Source organism: Tachysurus vachellii, chromosome 5 (genome assembly GCF_030014155.1).
Source record: "Tachysurus vachellii isolate PV-2020 chromosome 5, HZAU_Pvac_v1, whole genome shotgun sequence".
NCBI lineage: Eukaryota > Metazoa > Chordata > Actinopteri > Siluriformes > Bagridae > Tachysurus > Tachysurus vachellii.
This window is the reverse complement of record NC_083464.1, coordinates 23,750,452-23,770,670: the sequence shown is the minus strand read 5'-3', so window position 1 is coordinate 23,770,670 and position 20,219 is coordinate 23,750,452. Positions and strand designations below refer to the sequence as shown.

General features: G+C 35.8%; 3 protein-coding genes across 5 annotated transcripts; 1 reads left to right on the top strand and 2 right to left on the bottom strand.

Moving 5' to 3' along the window:
• Positions 1-415: 415 nt before the first annotated feature.
• Positions 416-7,843, bottom strand: tlr21 (toll-like receptor 21). Of its 3 annotated transcripts, none has more exons than XM_060870644.1 (4): positions 7,745-7,843; positions 6,667-6,722; positions 5,089-5,163; positions 416-3,774 (listed from the first exon to the last, which is right to left on the bottom strand). In XM_060870644.1, the coding sequence occupies exon 4, from the start codon at positions 3,653-3,655 to the stop codon at positions 704-706; it is 2,952 nt and encodes a 983-aa protein (XP_060726627.1). In that variant the 5' UTR covers positions 3,656-3,774; positions 5,089-5,163; positions 6,667-6,722; positions 7,745-7,843; the 3' UTR covers positions 416-703. The 3 variants fall into 3 exon arrangements, with proteins under 3 accessions (XP_060726627.1, XP_060726628.1, XP_060726629.1); XM_060870645.1 differs by having other exon boundaries at positions 6,667-6,725; positions 7,745-7,831; XM_060870646.1 differs by lacking the exon at positions 5,089-5,163 and having other exon boundaries at positions 7,745-7,807.
• A 97-nt stretch (positions 7,844-7,940) lies between these two features.
• Positions 7,941-10,645, bottom strand: cnfn (cornifelin). The gene is made up of 4 exons (XM_060870654.1): positions 10,504-10,645; positions 10,137-10,262; positions 8,717-8,853; positions 7,941-8,261 (listed from the first exon to the last, which is right to left on the bottom strand). Coding segments are annotated over exons 1-4 (354 nt in total). The 5' UTR covers positions 10,505-10,645; the 3' UTR covers positions 7,941-8,171.
• Positions 10,646-13,297: 2,652 nt separating this feature from the next.
• Positions 13,298-17,507, top strand: cxcr3.2 (chemokine (C-X-C motif) receptor 3, tandem duplicate 2). Its single transcript, XM_060870643.1, has 2 exons — positions 13,298-13,454; positions 14,963-17,507. The coding sequence occupies exons 1-2, from the start codon at positions 13,425-13,427 to the stop codon at positions 16,055-16,057; spliced, it is 1,125 nt and encodes a 374-aa protein (XP_060726626.1). The 5' UTR covers positions 13,298-13,424; the 3' UTR covers positions 16,058-17,507.
• Positions 17,508-20,219: the final 2,712 nt, after the last annotated feature.

Genomic DNA, 20,219 nt, shown 5'->3' with positions numbered 1-20,219 from the left:
AAAAGTAAAAGATACGTATGGAAAAACATGTAATAGTGAAAATGTTCACTTTTCTTTACAAATGTGTACTTCAACTCTGTAATTTGAGCTTTGGGCCAAACCAGATGACTCCACTATATGTCTTAACTGTATTGCAAAATTAATTTGCTCAGATGCATATCTGTAAACCTGACAGATGATTCCTGGTCATTTCAGTTTGATTGACATGTCACAATTTTGTATTATTGTGATATGGACAGCATAAAAGAATGGATGAACACACAGAGTAACATGTGATGTATAGAATTTGTTTTCTGTAGGTTCTTATGGCAGTACATCAGCTTCTTGTTTGGGTTTTTGATAGACCAGTGTACATGTGCAATAACAATGCATAATATAACATGAAGTTATAGTCAAATTTAAACAAGAATGCAGATTTGCAATAAAGCGTCATTTTATTTACATCTTTGTTTCTTACAAAATCTTTTTGTGGTTTCTTTTTACTTATTTTTTGTCTGACTTATCTTATTTAAAAGGATTTATGGTATTTTCATTCTGTTCATTGTTAATTCTCTTACCAGTACATAGTGAAGAAAACAATCATTAAAAGAAAATGTTATTAATAAAGAAATTGATGCCATCTATCTGCAGACTTATATAGGCTTATTTTCATTAATAATTTCCTCAGAAGTTAAGAGATAAGACATGAATCACAAATCTGTTGTTAGGGCATTAGGTAATATGGATCATCAACCATTTGTGGCTGGTTCTTGATATGTTCTCTTTCCTCTGCTCTTGCATGCTGCTCTTTCTGAACATTCTCCTCCATCTGTTCTTCATCTTGACCTCTACAGTTGCTGCTTCTTAAAGCTCTCTTAAGCTGCTTCCAGAACAGCCCCTTTGCCTTGGCAGGATCTGTGCATTTGAGTCCTGGCCACTGCAGATAAGTCTTTTTCAGCATAACCTTTCTCATACGGTGATAGGCAGAGAGCTGTCGCTCATGGATGGACTCCAAAAAGACCAGTAAGAGCACGTCCTGCATCTCATCAAAAAGTCGGTAGCTGGCCAATTGGATCTCAAGGGAGCACCACTCACTACGGAGGAAGTTTTGGCTGACCACACACACTGTTTTGCGGCTGTTGTAAACCGCTGCCACAATGTTATCGACTATGTTGCGTCCTGGCTCAAAGTCCCTATGGTGGAGGCAAACTCGGAATCCACTCCCTTCAAGGTTTGGGAGAAGCTCCTCCATCACCCATTCCAAATCTGCCGAGTTGTAGGAGATAAAAGCATCGTACGTGCATTTCTCTTCCTCTTCCCTAATTCGACGCCACTGCTCCCCAAACCAAGAGCGGAAGACGTAGTAACCATATTTAAATTTCCAGTAGAGCTTAACATAAAGTAGTGGCATTAATGTTAGTAGCAGTGTTACAACATAAGTGGAGGCAAAGCAATACACTGCAATATCCGAACATACATTGGTTTGAAAGTTGTAAAAGTTTGAATTATTGACACCTGGACAGGTCAGGTTGTAAAGATATATAAGCTGGACTCTTTGGTTGGTTTTTGCCCAATTCTGGAGCTCGCTATTGGGACAATTGCAACTGAGGGGAGTATTTCTAACATCTAGATACTGTAGATTAGTTAGATTTTTCAGCAAGTCCACGTCCAAAGTCTGCATGGCATTGTGGTTGAGATGCAATACTTTCAGTCCTGTAAGGTTGCCAAACACCTCTTTTGAGAATGAATCAATGCCCATGTTCTCAACCATTAATATCTCTAGCTTGCGAAGATTTTTAAAAACTCCTGGCTTGAGTTGAGTTATGCCAACACACGAGTCATCTAATGTTAAAAATTTTAAGTTTGTTAGGTCATCAAATGTGTCAGTGCTGAGAAAAGAGATATGATTGTTACTTAGGTAAAGACTTTTCAGGGATGTGAGACCACGAAAAAATGCATGAGGTAATAAGTTGATGCCATATGGCATCTGTCGATCTAACTTTAAGTCAGTCAGCTTTGTTAAATTAACAAATGGAGAGTGTACATGTTCTTTATTGTAATGGATGACATTGCCATGTAAATCTAACACATGCAATGTGCGATGCAGGCTTCCAATCAGCTGACCATCAATTTTTGCTAGACGATTGCGGTCCAAGTAAAGATTGTTCAAGCTGTCTAGCCCTACAAATGCTAGAGGCATTAATTGTGTTATCTTGTTCCCCCCTAAATCTAAAATGCTCAACTGACTGAGGGAGTAGAATGTGTTGTTGAATATGACAGAAATTTGGTTATTGCGTAAATTTAGTGTCCGAAGACTTTGAAGGTCCTCAAAGCTCTCATTATAGATATCAGACAGAAGGTTGTTGTCCAAGCGAAGTGTAATGAGGTCTTTAAGTCCAGTGAGTGCTTTGCGATCCAAGTACGCAATTATGTTTATATTCAGTTGAAGAGTTGTCAGATTTGGTGTATGACTGAAGGCAAAGGAATTCACTTTAAGAATGCGATTGTAGCGGTAGCTCAGTTCCTTCAAGTGGAGAAATTTCTTGCCATTGTTGCAACTTAAAAGCTCTGAAAAGTGGTTATGTTCAATTCTGAGTCTCGCAAGATGTTTTTGTCTTTCAAGGAATTGGAAACAGCCTATGGTTTTCAGCTGATTGATTGAAAGGTCCAAAATATCAGTGATCGTGGGACAGTCAGATAATGTTAAGATCTTCAGATCTTTTAGCTCATTGTTCTGAAGGATCATTTTTTTAATATGTTTGTTTGGATAGTATGACAGTTGTTTGCACAGTGAAATCATTTGGGGCTCTGTTAATCCCAAACCTGAGAAGTCTACGTGCCACGGACTCACATTAGTATGATTAAGGAGTGTTATGATAGAAATGTTGGTGAATTGCAGACGTAGGTATGTCAGACTGCTCAGGTTTAGACCAAAGAAAGCTTGGGCAGACAGACCTCTATTGTGAGAGAGATCCAGAACTTTAACGTTACTTAGAAAGTCATTTCTGCATTCAAGTGTGGTCAGCTCATTATTACCAAGATAAACATGGGAAAGTGACTGTGGCAAGTTGGCTGAGTGTAGCAAAGTGATAAGTCTGTTGGAGGAAATGTCCAGTTTCTTCAGAACTTTTAGGTTTGATATGGAATTCACCACTGCTGAGAAGTCCTTTAACTGGTTCTTTCGTAGATCTAGAATCTCTAATTTTGACAAACTAGAAAACAGTTCAGATGATATATTTGTCAATCTGTTGTTAGCCAGGAGCAAAGTGCTGAGGTTCTGGACGCCTTGGAAAATGGACGAATCCAGATAAACTATGTCATTGCTGGACAGATTCAGTGTGTGAAGATAGTGTAGCTTAGCAAAGGCTTCTTTATGAATGTGCTTAATGTGATTGTTGTTGAGTAGCAGAACTTTGAGCTGTGACTGTTTACTGAAGCTACCTGAATCAATACTGACAAGTGTGCAGTAAGAGATTGAAACGTTTGTAGCAGAATCATCTGGAATGTCAACCAAAATGTTCACAATTGTCTGAGCTAGGCGTCTAGTGCAAGTGAAGGTTGTATTGTTTGAGCCAGCGGTTTCTATACAATTCATGAAACTGTAGCTCATGCTCAACTGAAACACTGAAATGATTATCGTCACTGAGATCAGTGCTTGGTTCCTGTATCGTGCCATAACTTGTAGAGCTGTGAATGTCCCAAAAGCTGTTCAATAACAGATTTTCAGGTCTTTTTTGGTATGGTATTTTTTAGAATATAGAAGGCTTGGACTCTCTTATGGTTAGCCATATTTGTCTGGAAAGAAAGTAGAAAGAAAAGCTGTTAGATGTTCAACAACAACAACGGTCAGTTTTTACTTTCAAACATCTTTTTGACTATTTCGTTCCTGAAAGTTATACCTGAAAAAAGCTAAAAAATAAATAAGAAAGAAAACAAAAGTACATAGACATAGATACAACAAATAATAATAAATAAATATATATGCTTATGTGTTATGACGAAGACACTATAGCTATGTTTGTCAGCTGTAATAAAATTTGAATCCTTCTTTCTATAAACAGTATAATTTATTCATTATAAGTCATTTCCATTTGCTGTTCTTTCTTAAAAGGTTATATTAGAAGCTTATCTTGGCTGAAACACAGGGAGGCACAAGTTACTAAGAATTAAATATTATAGTACTTCTAGTGTAGATAGTTGTCTAAAGAACATTGAAGAAGCATGGGATCCAATATTAGATAGATTACTGGCTAAATATCAGTCTTCTTGCAAGAAAAAGATTTTTCAGAGATGCCAAAACAGTTTTATAAAATCATTTGACTTTAAAATCAGAATAGTAGTGGTATTATTATTATTATTATTATTATTATTATTATTATTATTATTATTATTATTATCATTATTATTATTATTATCCCCAAAGAATTATGTTTAGGTAGGGTTGTAAAGTAAAATATATATTTTGCAGGTTTAACCTGTCCTGCTATTTGCAATTCCTGAAATTGTATTAAACTCTTAATGCCAAATTAAGTTAAATGTTTAGTAACAGTCTTATTAACTGTAAGGGGCAAATGTTAAAAATGTAAATTAATTCAAAGACACTTCAAGGGCTCAAATAACCACCCCAAGCCATCTATTGCTGTGACTATTGCTGCCGCATTTCCAGACATAAGATTTTTAATCAATTTGCTGAAATGTTGCTTCAGCAGTTTTCTTTGCCTGCTATTGATGCAGGTTCCTGTTTTTGGCTGACAGAAGTGGAAGCTGATGTTGAAATCTGATGATTTATTTTAACCCTCCCATCCCGGCAGGGTGGGTGAAATTAAGTGGGGGTTGCAGCAGTTTCTGAATACTCCTAAAACTACTGGCTGGTACCAGCAACCATGCCACAGTCAAACTCAAATAATTAGGTTTTTTCTCCACTCTAATGCTTGATGTGGTCCAAAAAGGCCTAAGCCATGCTTACAAAGAAAACAATAAAACCAAACCAAGTGGCATTTATTTAAATGAAGATACCGTTAGATACCATTTCATATAAAGCATGTCTCAAAAAATAGATGATATGTTGACAGAGACAAAATAAAGACAAAGAATTATTTGTACGCTTACAATTCTTTTGGTCTTCACAGTTAATCCATGGTTAATTTGATGGCCTGCACCATGTTGTTACTCTGCTTGGGGGACCTGTATGAAATTGAAAATAATTTAACACATACATCCACTATGAATTATTTTGGGACCAGCTGATTGAAAGTAATTGCAAATATGTGTCTCGTAGCATCTGTTTGCACAAAGAAGGGCACTCTATTCTCCAGATAAGCAAATAGAAGGCCAAAGGTTAATGAAAACTGACAGTACAGGCAGAACCATAAAGGCACCAGTACCAACATCTGAGTTTACTTTTTCTACAGTGATGCTGATGGGATTCTGTTCATTGATGGCATTAAGAATGCAGAATTATTCATGCTCTAGAGTATCTATGGGATTATATGAAGAATAAATTAGCAGATTGTCAGCAGATAGTTTGCTGGAACTGCTCCTTGGACCTGTTTGATCCATCCGGATGTCCTACTTCCGGATGGATCAAACCTACGAGTTCTTATAACTTTATCACCACTCACTGCTGCTGAGGATGAACAAGTTGATATGGAGCTCGCAGCTTGAATAACAAGTTGACTGTGGATGATATCACTTAGAAACCAGGAAGATGTTTTTATTTTTCTTAACTGCAGTTGATATAGTTAATTTTGTAATAATGGCTTAGGACTTCAAGTTATAATATAGCTTTTGTACTGAAAATGTCATAAACTGTTTTTTATACAAGTGCATGAATTGCACTTTTCGACCATGAAGTACAATTATAGAAGCGAATTATTTATAATCGCACCATCTGTTACCACAAAGCTGAGCTTTTTTTTAATTTGGTTCCTCACAATTCTCTTCCTCCTCACCACTGTCACCTCTGACTTTCTCACAAGGAATAAATTGATATATTTATGAATTTAAAAAAAGCCATTTATTTCTACAAAGTTGCTTTGTGTCCATTGTTAAAATTGGTTATACTAATAAAATTGAATCAAATGAACTAGAAGGTTTGTAAGTTGAAACCTCCATTTCACCTGTTAAAGAAACTGGCTGAGTTCATGCTCTGCTCAACTTGAGTGTTTAACTAAACACTAAAACACTGTAACCGTGATTTTTCGCAAAGCCAATACTGAGCATAAATTTTGTTTACAAAATTATGCCAGCAGTTACTTTTATATCTTTAAAAATTAACTATGGTTTGGGAAAAAAATGAAAAAGATGTCATTACTTGACATTGTCAAAAGAGCACATTCAGAAGGTGAACAAACACAAGCAGTCCTCAGCCATTCTTTGCAGGAATATCCAAGTGAGGATGCTTAAACACACAGTTAACGAATAATCAATAATCAGTGCTATTCACTTTGAATTTACATTCACCATGCACTATATTTAGCACCAAGCACTAAATTACAGTCACCCGTACATTTAAACATTAATGCAATTATCTAATCAGTCAAACATGCTGCAGCAGTGCAGTGCATATAATCGTGTAGATATGGGTCATGGTGAGAAGAAAAGCTTGAAGAGTTTGCGCTACAACAGCAGAAGACTAATCTGTCAATCAAAAACAGAAAACTGAGGCTGCAGTGGGCACAGACTCACCAAAGTGGATGGATGAAGACTGGAAAAATGTAGCCTGGTCTGATGAATCTGGATTTCTGCTGAGGAACACAGATGATATGGTCAGAATTTGCAGAAACGGCATGAATTCATGGACCATCCTGCCTTATGTCAGCAGTCAAGGCTGTAGGTAGGTGGTTTAATGGTGGGTAGGTGGTATAATGGTGTGGGAAAGGTTTTCTTGCGACACTTTGTCCGGTTAATACCAATCGATCTTCACCTGAGTGCAACATGATTATTTGAGCTTTTTTGCTAATCATGCGCTTCGCTTCATGTCTACAATTTATCTACTAATGGCTACTTTCAGCATAATAAAGCACCCTGTCTCAAATCAAAAGGCTGGTCTCATGAACATAACAATGAGTTCAGTGATATTGAGTCACCTTCCCATTCACCGGATCTGATGCCAGTAGATCACCTTTGGGATGTGGAATAACAGGAGATTTGCAGCATGAAAATTAAAAAAAAGTTTTAATATCTGATGAATTTAATGATGAAGTAATTTCAATATGATGCAGAAACCCAAACGAACATTTCCAACATCTTGTGGAATACATGTCTTGAAGAAATGAAACTTATAAGAGCAACGGAAAGCTCTGACCAGATTTAATGTCCTAATATTCTAGTTTTCTATCAAACCTTAATAAAACTAGTACTCCTAATAAAGTGAATGAATTTTAAATATAGTCTATATTCATGTTTGATAGTTTGCCTACTTGGTTTTGCTTTTTTTTTTCCTCAAAACATGTGAGTATACCTCTAACCTTAGGTTGCTTGTAAAATTTAATTAAATATATTCATGCCTTCTTAATGCTGGATTTGTAGATACTCATCAAGTGGTAATCAAGATACTTGAAAATGATAAACAATTTATTCTTTACATAAAGCTGTTTAGCTAAAAACTTGTTTCAGCTTAAAAATGATCTGGCACTTCAAATGAAAGTGAATTATGCTGATGGTCGCAGTGATAAAATGAAAAACAATTAAAATGTCTCTCACGGTAAGAAATCTGCTGGCTAATTTAGTACAAACCTTTGCGTATTATATTTGTACACCTTACCTTTTTTAAGATGTTGCTGCATAAATCTTTGAGAAGTGAATAGGACTCTGTCTGCATTAGCGTTTCTGACTCTCTTTGTCTTTTCTTCAGGAAAAGACCACAATTACTTTCAGCAGAACAGAAAGAGGAAGCAAGATGAATGTTCACAACTGGAAACTTTGCACTGTGATTAAACCACACTCAAAGCACTGACAAATGCACTTCAAAACAAATGTTTTATTGAAATAGATATTCAAAATGAATAATAATAATAAGAATAATAAGAATAATAAGAATAAATGTATGTTTATTATTATATTGCCTAAAAATAACATTGTACAAGGCAATGTACAATACAGCACTCCTATATCTATAAATTAACATGTGGAAGAAGAGGTTTTGTCGTCAGGAAGCCACCAGTCATCCTATCTCTGCCTTTCTGGATTCCTCAGCCCCTCATCTTCTGTTCTCGAGCCATCTGACAGAGACCACATAACGGGCAGCAGGACATGATCAGCCAGTCATCACAGATGGACCCCTGTGTAAATATGTACAGTACAGCCAATCACATACTGCATACACTCTTATACTGCCTGTACTGTTGTATTAATCTGTATTAGATACCATTCAAACTTGATGTGTAAAAGTAAATTTTAGAACATTTTTAGTCAAACAACAAAATATACATAAGATTTCATTTATGTGTGTACAAATATGCAATATGTGCTTAAAACCATTCTGAAAATTCATGACTATTTTTTTGTGAAAAATTTATAACCCTTGGAAAAATTACTTGTGGTTTATTTATTTATTTATTTATTTATTTATTTATTTATTTATTTATATTCCTTGCACATAATGCACTATAAAGTGATTATTAACAATACACTTGGACAAAGGACAAACTAAAAATTGCAATTTCTGAAAATTTCTGCCTCATAACATTTAAGTTTTTTTTAAGTGAGCACATCTGTTTATTACAGATAAACTTACATGGATGCGGTATTTGTCACGAATACTGGTTCGTAACGCAATCATGGCTCCAGGAAGAAAGGGTAGACAGCAGGTATCACCATGGTCCTGTGCCACCTTACAGCCAAGGATGCAGGGGATAAATGCACCACAAAGACCTGTAAAGAGTCAGACATACATTGCAGCCATTCTTGTACAGGGAATAAATAATCACCTTGAAATTCTAGTCTTACATTGTATATGACCTACCACTTCTGATTATATACAGTTTTACAATGAACTGTAAATATCACTTCATTTGGAAAATTTTCCATTTAAAAGACGCATACTGAACATCCTTCATTTATTAAATCTGAATTAGTCATCATTTAATTCAAACATAATTTGTTTGAGGCTCTTTGCAAAAATTCTTGGTTATATCCACACATCTAAAATTTAACCCTTATATGTTGTTTGGGTCTGTGGGACCCATATTCATAAATATCAATAGTTTTGGAAAAACTTTGCTACCTTGTAAATTTGTTGATTGTTTTCCAGTCATAACTTGATTAAATTTGATTTTCTTTTTTTTTATTACATTTTATTAAAAAACAACTTGTGATGTAAAAATTGTGATGTAATAAAGGTAAAGGGCAAATATTGACCATATATGCTATTTATATTGCATGTAATTGGGATGAAGTAAACATCTGTATAGCATTTTAACATAAAATTTTTGATTGTGTTGAATTAAAAACCCAAAAATGCAGCGGATCCACCAGACCCACGAACACTGGCTGAGTAACAAAAATACGAACACCATACAAGGGTTAAAAGCAGGCAGAATTTAAACCTGATGTTGTTAGAAGTTCTTAATAAACAATCACACATTCCCCAGCTATTAGTAAGGACAGTATCCACAGTTCCATGAAACAGGATCTGAGTTCAGAGTAACACATCAGCCATAATAATGCTAACCTCACTGTTTGCCAGTATTACCAGTAATACTTACTATTGCCACCTATATTAATAGTAATAATTAATATTCAGTAAGCCCTTTTTCCAAGAGGGGTATAATGAATCTAAAGTCTAGCACAGGAACGCCATGGATAGGAAGCTAGCCCAATGCTAGGCACCATGCACACACTCACATTTATACCTAGGGGCAATGTAGAGTAGCTAGTCCAACAACCATCATGTTTTTGAGAGATGGGAGGAAACCCACACAGGCACAATATGTGAAACACACAAACACACAAACACACACACACACACAATATCCTAAGCTGAAAATCAAACCAGGAACCCTGGGGTTCAGCTGAGATGGCAGCTTCCCTCTGCAACACCATGTTGCCCATTAATAATGTTAATACTGTTATAAATAAAAACAACTGCATGCAAAAACAAATTAATTCCTCCCTCTTTCTAATTTACACATATAGACAGACATAAGCCCACTTACATATGCCACAGTCATCACAGCAATCACAGAGGTTGGAGCTCCAGTCAGAGGAACCAGTGGAAACAGTATAACTGGTGACTGACACCTGAGGCTGTGTGTTGACCACTTCAGTTTGATATGTCATCACTGCCACAAACACACATAAATTATAAAAATGCTAATGTCTAAAATGCTATGGTACTCACTAAGCGTCAATAGTTATGATGTGATAGGTTTATTTAGAGACATACCCAATGCATAATACTTAAACCAGGGTCTAAGTTATCTGATAAATGTTCTATAATACCTAATATCAGTTAATGAACTCTGGTGATGTACTTCAAACCTCAAAATATCTCAAATATTTTTGTTATATTAGGAAACTTACTCTTGATCCGTGTCAGGTTGTAGATCTCGGTGAACGTGGGAGCTTACAGCCAGCAGTGCAAATGGGTGGAGAAAAGAGATCCTTACCGTTTATACTAATAATGATGTCACAGTCTGGTTCGCAGTGCTAAGGCAACCTGTTACCTTGATAAGAAGTACTGGGTGGGTGTACTCACCTGCATTGTTAAAAAACAAAACACTGTTTGATTTTGGGGCGAGTTAGGTTTCTGTTTATTTTTCATGAATATAGTATATACAGTATGTGTAGAACATTTCTGGTGCTTATGTGTGCATATGGAGGTGGTTTTTACATTAAAGGGTATTGAATAATTCAGATTCTGTAACCTCTGACACACTTTTACAAACAATATTATTCGCTTTAACGTCTATGTTGAGACGTTATATGAGACTATGTCTATATATATATATATATATATATATATATATATATATATATATATATATATATATATATATTTATATATGTGTGTGTGTGTGTATGTATATGTTATATATGTATGTATTCGTGCGTGTTTGTGTGTTTTCCCCAGATGTTACATACTGCTTTCTTTATTGAAAATCTATTAGAATTTTCTTCTATTATATTATAAATCTATTGCAACACAGATTTCTAACCTCTATTGCAAGACAAATTCATCATGAATACTGTATTTTTACCCTAACCCTAACCGCATCACTCACAGCTTGCTAAGATGTATAAGAACAAACACTTCATTTTTCATTATCTTTTCTGCCATTTTATTGACAGTCTGCGTGTTCTTCTCATACATGTTGTAACCAGTTCAACAGAATACACGCTAGTTTTGTCGAATGGTTTCAAAGTATATAAGGAATCACAAGACCAGCCTCTTAAATACGTCCAAGCAGGGCAGGTCCATGTTCTCCCTATACTGTATCAATCGTTTACTTTAGGGATAAACAGATGTGTAATTCAGGTTAAGTACATAAGTAATGGATAAATAAATTATCTATACTGTATAATCCAACATGCACAAAACAGGAATGACCTACTGTATATAGCAACCACACTAATACACAATACACCTTTGTTTAAAGAATAAAATTAGTCACATGTGATCCTTGTATGCCTGAGGTGCAAAATAGAGCACATGGACAAAAGTATATGATTTGTATAAATGAGTAATAAGAAGGGCTTATCAGTGAAGTGACTTTTTAGATGTTTGACTTTATTATTTACTTACCAAGGCATGTCACCTAGTGTTCACTTAGGATATCAGTTATGTTTTTTTTCATACTCTGAATGCAGTAATGGCATTATAAAGTTCTGAAGCATATCTCAACACATCATTTGATAACCATAAAATGCTTTTATTCTTTTGGAGCGGTTTGAACAGTGCACTGACAGGAAGGGCTGTTTTATTGTTCAACACTGTGACCACCCCAAAAATGTAATACTACAGTACTGTATATCCACAGACAAAACATACCAGTTTAGTTGAAATAATGTTTCTGAGGAAATCATGCTGAGGATTCTGTTCTGCTCTCACATCCCATTTGCACTATGTGCTCATTTTCATGAAATCGCTTTCATTTGTTTTACAAAAGAGTAAGTTCTATATAGTAAACCTGTCCAGCACTACTGCTAAATCCCACTACTGTGGCTTATACGTCTTATTATGTAGGCTTACATACATAATTTACTTTTTCTTGAATTGAATTTTGCTCCTTTCTAATGTTAGTTATTCACCTAACAACAAAAACAATTAGACATAAATACAGCAAAAACTGTAATGACTTTTGCTTAGAAAAACAACAACAGTGAATTAAATATGGTATCCTGTAATATGAAAAACAAAATTACATTGTTCTATATATGTTCTTGTTGATTAGCTTGTCCATAACTAATAAAGAAACCAGTCACTAGACTACACGTTTAAACAGTTGTGCAAGCAGTCGCTAGAACACAATCAGAAGCACTTCTGCAACATGTTACTGCAAGAGCATGTACTAAGGTCAAAATTACACATTTCTGAGTAACTGCAGTTGAAATGCATCCATTTTATATTAGTAAAGCAACAGTGCCACTCTGTGCTATATGAAGACACTACAGAAATGAAATCTTGAGATTAAGAAGTTGCATGGGCTGATTTCACTAAATTTGAAAATAAATCTAAAATGATTTTGAGCAGTTAAAAATATACAATCATACAGTTATTTGGAAAGACTTGCATACCAAATATGAACTGATAAGACATGTCATTTGCCAAGCAAACACAAATCAGGAAGAAGAAAAAAGTCACTGCTATTACCTAATGGCACAGCAGAGCTTGTGGCCAGACGTGTAAACGTGCAGCTTCAGTTAAGCAATCTTCTAAGCCATCCTTTTTCTGTCTGCGACTTCAGCTTTTTCACTTCTCCTGTCCGCAGATGTTTCTGGCAATTCTGAAGCCAATAGTCGTGAAACGTGCTTCAACAACCTCTTTTTACAGTTTACAAATTCATGCAATCATTTTCTCTCTCATTTGACATTATGACTTTACTACACTGATACAACAGTCATCCCTTGTTCATTTCTCTGTCACTTTTTAACAGACAACAAATTACATTTACAAAGTAAAAAAATCTATCTACTGTGTCTATCTATCTTTATGTCTGTTTGTCTGTTTGTACATACAAACATTTTATTTTTCCATATTTGGTTGCTTTGCAAACGATTTGTTGTTGTTTTGCTATAACCTTTCTCTTTATGTGTTCTTGTATCAATTTCCCATCAATATGTGTGGCAAAAACCACTTCCCTTTGTAATGTTTATGCATTTCGTAAGGATTCTGCCGTAGTCCTCACTTCCTTTTACTCTATATCACTCTATCTTTCTGTGTAATATGTGCTGAACAGACAGCAGATACAGTGAGACCACTTTTGAGACTTGAATGTTTAGACATGGTGGCAATTACAACTCTTGCAGACGACGTAAGTTCAATTGTAAATTGTCATTATTTTACATTAATATATTTATTCTTATTAGGGTAAATTGTAGATCGCTCGTTGGTGTTTGGATTTGTTCATTGGTATTTGTATAGTCTGTGAATTGCAAATCGAACATATTTGACTTGACCAGATTTGATTTAAAATGGTTTAGTTAAAATTAAAATTAATATTGCATTATTTATAGCAAATGCAGGGAACTCCCTACTCCCTGTAGTTTCAGGGAAAGCACACAGGGAGGGATATTTCTTGAAAGCACATGTGTGGGGAAAAAAAAAAAAACTGTAGATTTTCATCATTCCTAATAAAAATATAGGTTTAATGGCAAACAGCAGAGGGAGGTTTATTGGTATAGATGAGAAAACATGATAAAATAATGGTGATTTACATAATTTTACATACATATATATATGTATGCATCACAATGATATATATTATTTTATTTTTTTATTTACATTTATAGCATTTGTCATTAACCGAGGTATGAAGATTGTCACTATAAGTGAAACATTTTAGTATTAAAGCTACGTCACATCTCTAATCAAATTCTTACATCTGGTCCCAGTCTTCTGATTACTAATGAAACTGGAACTGGTTGTAAATATATAAGACTCAGTGTTGTGGAAGCTGTTTTAACTTAACTATCTGTTACTTAATTATATTTTCCTGTAAAGCAGCTTTGATACAACATCCAGATGTACAGATAGAATTAAATTGAATTGAACTGGATAAATTCTGAAGGTACTTTATCAACCTGAAAAAAAAAAAACTGTAATATTCCACAGCAAAGAGATATCGGTTTCTAACTGAAATGTCTGGCAAGTTAAGATAACAGAATTGCTAGTTGTAGTAAGCTACACCCTGATAACACTGATAACTAAATACATATTGAGTTCTGACCAAACACTGTTGGGTTAGAATAATATTTTTTACAGGAATATATATTCTGGAATGAGTTCCATATTTATTTTTTTTAGAACTTGTGCAAATAATATTTTTTTAAAAAAAAAAAAAAAAAAAAAAAAAAAGATTCTCAAGTTATTCTCGTTACCATTAAATGAAAAAAAAAAAACAATCCACAAATTTAAATATTTCTGTTCATTACGCATAAGATTTGATGTAGGACACACTTAAAAACTAGCTATTGTCATGTTACAATATGCAGGTAATAATATCATTTCAAATCTATTGCAAGCCTTACAAAAAATTATCTTAGTGGCTTCCTCATTTCTTAATGATAATGGAAAATCCCATCTAATTCTAAAATGAGATGATATGATCTCAGGGCCAGGGATGAAAACTAGGACAATCATGCCAAAATATTAAAGATTTTCATATATCTGCTCATCAAGGCAAACAAAACGTTCACCTTTTTGTTATTATAAGGCACATTAATAAACCAGCCAGACATGTGTAAAGTATGTGGTCTACATTTTCAACTATTATATTCATGATATAAAAATAACCCTAATCTTGATGTGTTTGTGTTTTAGAGTTACTCGTCAGATTATGTGGACTATAATGACACAGATGATAGTGCATCACCCTGCGAAATAGAAAGGACATTGGATTTCTTTGATCTGTTTGCACCTGTAGCCTACACTGTGATCTTCATTCCGGCTGTGCTGGGAAACGTGCTAGTGCTGTTTGTAATCCGCCGCTATCGTCAGTCCCGCCACAATCCCTGCAGCTTCTCATTGACCGACACGTTCCTGCTCCACCTGGCCATCTCTGACCTTCTTCTAGCCTTTACACTGCCCTTATTTGCTACCCAATGGATCACTGGGTGGGTGTTCACAGTAGGCATGTGTAAGTTGTCAGGTGCACTCTTTTCACTGAATATCTACTGTGGAATACTCTTCCTTGCCTGCATCAGCTTTGATCGCTACTTGGCCATAGTCCATGCCGTCCATACCAGCTGGAGGCACAATACGTGCCTGGCTCAGGTTGTCTGTGTTGTGATCTGGATCTGCTGCATCGGTCTTTCTGCCATTGATTTCCATTTCCGAAATGTTACAGTGCTACCCGGCTTTACTGTTCAAGTGTGCCATGTACAATTCAACCAAGACACTTCTGAACAATGGCAGATTAGCATGCAGCTCCTTGGCTTGTTGCTAGGCTTTGGCCTCCCACTGCTGATAATGCTCTATTGCTACTTACGCATTTTCCATGCATTATGCTACAAAAGCACACGCAGGCAGAAGCGACGCTCTCTCAGGCTCATTATCTCCCTAGTGGCTGTATTTCTGATTTGCTGGGCACCGTTCAACATCTTCAAGATGATTGACAGTCTGTTGACACTGAAAATACTGAGCCCCAGCTGCACACTAAACTATGTGCTTGATGTCAGCATCCTAGTGACAGAAACCATGGGACTGGCTCACAGCGCCCTCAACCCACTCCTATATGGCTTTGTTGGAGTCAAGTTCCGCCGTGAGCTTTTCCAAATGTTCAAATCAGCTCTGAGTTCTTCCTGGTGCTTCAGGATGTCCGGTCGTGTGCAGAGTCATGGAATGAGTCGCAGGCCTACAGGGTCCTTCAGCTCTGTGGACAGTGAGAACACCTCCTTCTTCTCAGTTGTGGCATAAGTTAAATGATTTCTGGGGATTTCTTTGTTGTTTTGCTTGTTTTCATTTCATTTAAGAGCAAAAAAATACATATTATTTGTAAAACAAAACTTATTTTCATAAACCAAATATTATATTATAAATTTGTTATATAAACAAGTTTGGCATTTTCCACATTTTTAAATAGTTTAACTTTTCATCCTTTAAACCTTTATCTTAATTAAAAAGAGATATATATTTCATGTTTCGTGTTTTACTGATAGTTAAATATGTATAAATACAACTGCTAAATAATATTGTCTTAAGCAGGAAGTGAAACAATTTCAAGACTTTCATTTGAATTTTCTGTATTTTTTGAATTTTTTGTTTAGCTAAGCATGTTTCCAATAATCTCATATAGAAGCTTAGTCATCAGTTCTGTATATAGGTTTTGTTTTATTTGAACAGGCGCTTGTACATTTCCCTGGTTCTTAACTCCTTAAGTACAATATGAATTTTAAAGCTGGTGTCTGCCATTTTCTGCACAGGAAGTGCATGTAGGCCTATTTCTATGTTCTACTTTCTGTTTTTCCTGTTAGGGGTCACCACAGCAAATCATTCTCTATTCAACTATTCAAATCAACTCTATTTTCAGCGTCCTCTACTCACGCACGAATTAGCGTCATGTCCTCTTTCAACACATCTATATATCTCCTCTTTGGTCTTCCTCTTGACCTCTTACCTGGCAGCTTCATCTCCACCATCCTTCTACCAATATAACCATCTCCCTCGTCTGTACATGTCCAAACCATCTCAATCTAGCCTCTCTGACCTTGTCCCCAAAACAGCCAACCTGAGCTGTCCCTCTGATGTGCTCATTCATAATTCTGTCCATCCTCGTCACTCCTAAAGAGAACCTCAACATCCTCATCTCTGCTACCTCCATCTCTGCTACAGACTCTAACCCATACAGCATAGCTGGTCTCACTACTGTCTTCTACACCTTTTCTTTTCTTTGATTCTTGCTTCTGTCACGCAACACTATTTTCTGACACTCTTCTTTCTCCACCAACTCTAACCCGCTTGCACTCACCTCTTCACCTCACTTCCTGTCACACTTGATGGTTGACCCCAAATAACTTCTGCATGTTCTTGACCTCAGCCCTCTGTAACGTCACTGTATTGTTCACTTCCCTCCCTCTCGTTCAAACATATGTACAGTATGTAGACCTATTTGTATGTTTTTCCATATGTTATTTTCTATGATATATTTTTCCAGAAGAACAAGTTTGATTAATTATTTTTGCGGTAAGGCACACACGAATAAGCTTTGGAGCTTTGACTTTTTTTTTTTCCATAAAAGAAAGCATGGGTTGAATTCCATTATAAATCATGGGTTGAAAATTCTTGAATTTCTACTGTCTGAAAGTCTTTGATGAATGTAAGGTTTGAACAGTTATATTAAATAAAATAATCAGTGTTTAAACATAAAGTGTCTTAGTAAGATGTTGTGATTTTTATCCTCATTTGTAGAAATATGCTATTGCCTGTTGGTATTAATGGAGAAACTTTTTATAGCATGATTTGCTCTGTTTCATGGCACTAGCTATAGGCAGAGCAGGCAATTGCCTACGGCCTCGAGCTTGGAGACGGGGCCTCCATAACAAACCTATAAACTACTTCACCAATCAAGACTGGCAGTGTAAGACTAGGCTTTTTGTTCATTGGATATAAAATAACTGTCACTCACCTGAAGAGGAATCAGTTTATATCAATTAACAGTTAATATAGTTTTCTAATAATAAAGTCCTGCTGATTTAGTCAGTGTGTCTATGTAAGTAATTTCTAATAAAATTATAATCTTAAACTTACAAAAGTTATATTTTTATTGTAATGAGAGAAACATTATCAAAACAAATTATTACAGTGTAGCCTAGATAATGACATTACTTGTCAAACACTACCTGTTGTAGGATTGCTGATGAGGTTTTTAAAAAGAAGTGGCAAGACAGAAAAACAACAGGGCAAAGAGAGAGATGAGCAAGAGAGTAGCCTTGAGGTAGAGAATGAACAGGTCAAAGAAAGTGAAGAGAGAGTGATTATGAGGAAGACCAAGTACAGGGCAAAGAGATTGTTGGACCAGAGATTGTTTATGAGGAACTCAGAAAAGAGAGTGAAGGGCCAGAGAGTAGTAGGAAACAGTAATGAAATGAGTAATGAGTAAACAGTAGTAGGAAACAGTAATGAAAGGCTAGAAGTCAGATGTAATGTCAGAGAGAGTTATTTATTTTCAAAAAACACATGGACGAGCCTTTACACACAGTCAGTTTTATAGAAAAATGCCTAATGGTGAAAGAGACAAAATATCATGGTTGTCATATTCAGAGGTGAATGATACAGACTTTTGCTACAGCTGCAAACATTTCTCTACCCAAGTAGTTAAGCTCATTAAAGAAGGATTAAAAGACCTTGGAAGAACATTCACACCATCTTGCACAGCCATGAGCATATAAGCACTATGCAGAAGTGAAAGAGTTACAAATTAAAGTCGGTTAAACCATAGAACAGCAACAGATGACCATTTTGGAGGTAGAAAGACAAAGATGGCGAAATGTTCTCACAATGCTGTTAGAAATGATACAGTCTCTTCAATTCAATTCAATTCAATTCAAGTTTATTTGTATAGCGCTTTTTACAACTGACATTGTCTCAAAGCAGCTTTACAGAACATAAACATAGAACAAAAGTTTATTATAAAAAAATAATATAAAGATTAATAGAATACAAAATTCAAGATTAATATTAGATAGATTTAGTTCACAATATATATGTATATATCCCCAATGAGCAAGTCTGAGGTGACTCAGGCAGCAGTGGCAAGGAAAATCTCCCTTAGTTGGTAAGGAAGAAACCTTGAGAGGAACCAGACTCAAAGGGGAACCCATCCTCATATAGGTGACACTGGAGGGTGTGATTATAAATATACAGTCAAACAGATGTTGTATAGATGCAAAAGATCACATGGAGTTCACATCTTTTAGTATAGCAGAGTCTAACTGTAGCTAGTAGATCTCTAGATGCCTCAGGATTCGCTGGGTCGGCCTCATGTCAGTGGTCCAAAATCTTCATCGCACGGAAGACGATCAGAGCTGGTACAATTTCTGGATGCCTTTGGATGGGTAGAAAGAGAGAAGCAGTGGAGAGGGATTAACATATCTGCTGTTCATAATATTTGCAAGTCTGATATAATAGTGCACAGTATTATGGGATGTATTATGTGTACGCCTGACTAAACAGATGAGTTTTTAATCTACATTTAAACTGGGAAAGTGTGTCTGAGCACTGAACACTATCACTAGTCTCTTGCTGAGAGGAATCTTGAATTTAGAGAATCCAATGACAAACTCTATGTTTCTGAGCTTCTGGAAAAATTTGATCCAGTCATGCAGGAGCACTTGGCTAAAATCAAAGATGGAAGTACACACACTACTTGGGTAAAGACATACAAAATGAGCTATTGAATTTCATAAGTAGTCAACTGACCAAAGAAATAGTTGCAAAAATCCACAGGAACAGATATCTATCATTGTACGCATTGTGGAACTACAGCCAGAGCCAGAAATAAATGAATATTTTCTGGGATTCTTGGTTTTGGAACAGACAACTGCCAAATATCTGTTAAGTGTGACTTTATGGATTGTTGAGGTGAGTCATATGACAATGGTTCTAACATGAATGGCAGAAGCAAGGTGTACAATTCAGGCTGCTTGAAACTAACACAAGAGCGCTGTTTGTCCCGTGTGGGGCAAACACATTAAACATGGTTCTGGCAGATGCTGCAAGAGCTTCAAAGGATGCCATTAGATTCTTTGGACATCTGCAAAAACTATTCAGCTTTTTTTCAGGATCTACTCAGAGGTGGTCTGTTTTGTAAAAATATGTGGACCTCAATTTTAAGTCATGGAGTGTCACAAGGTGATCACAAGATTACAAATTGTTCAAGCTGTCAGGTTCCAGGTTACCCAAATCAGGGAAGCACTCATAGAAGTATGGCAGAGTTTGTCTGACCCTGTTTTTAAAGTGGAGGCCCACGCTCTTGCTGTATTATTAGGGTTTTATCGCTGTTTGATTTGCTCTACCTGGTTCTGACACTTGTCAACCAGGTCAATAAGCTGCTCCAGTAATCCTCTATGCAACTGGTTGT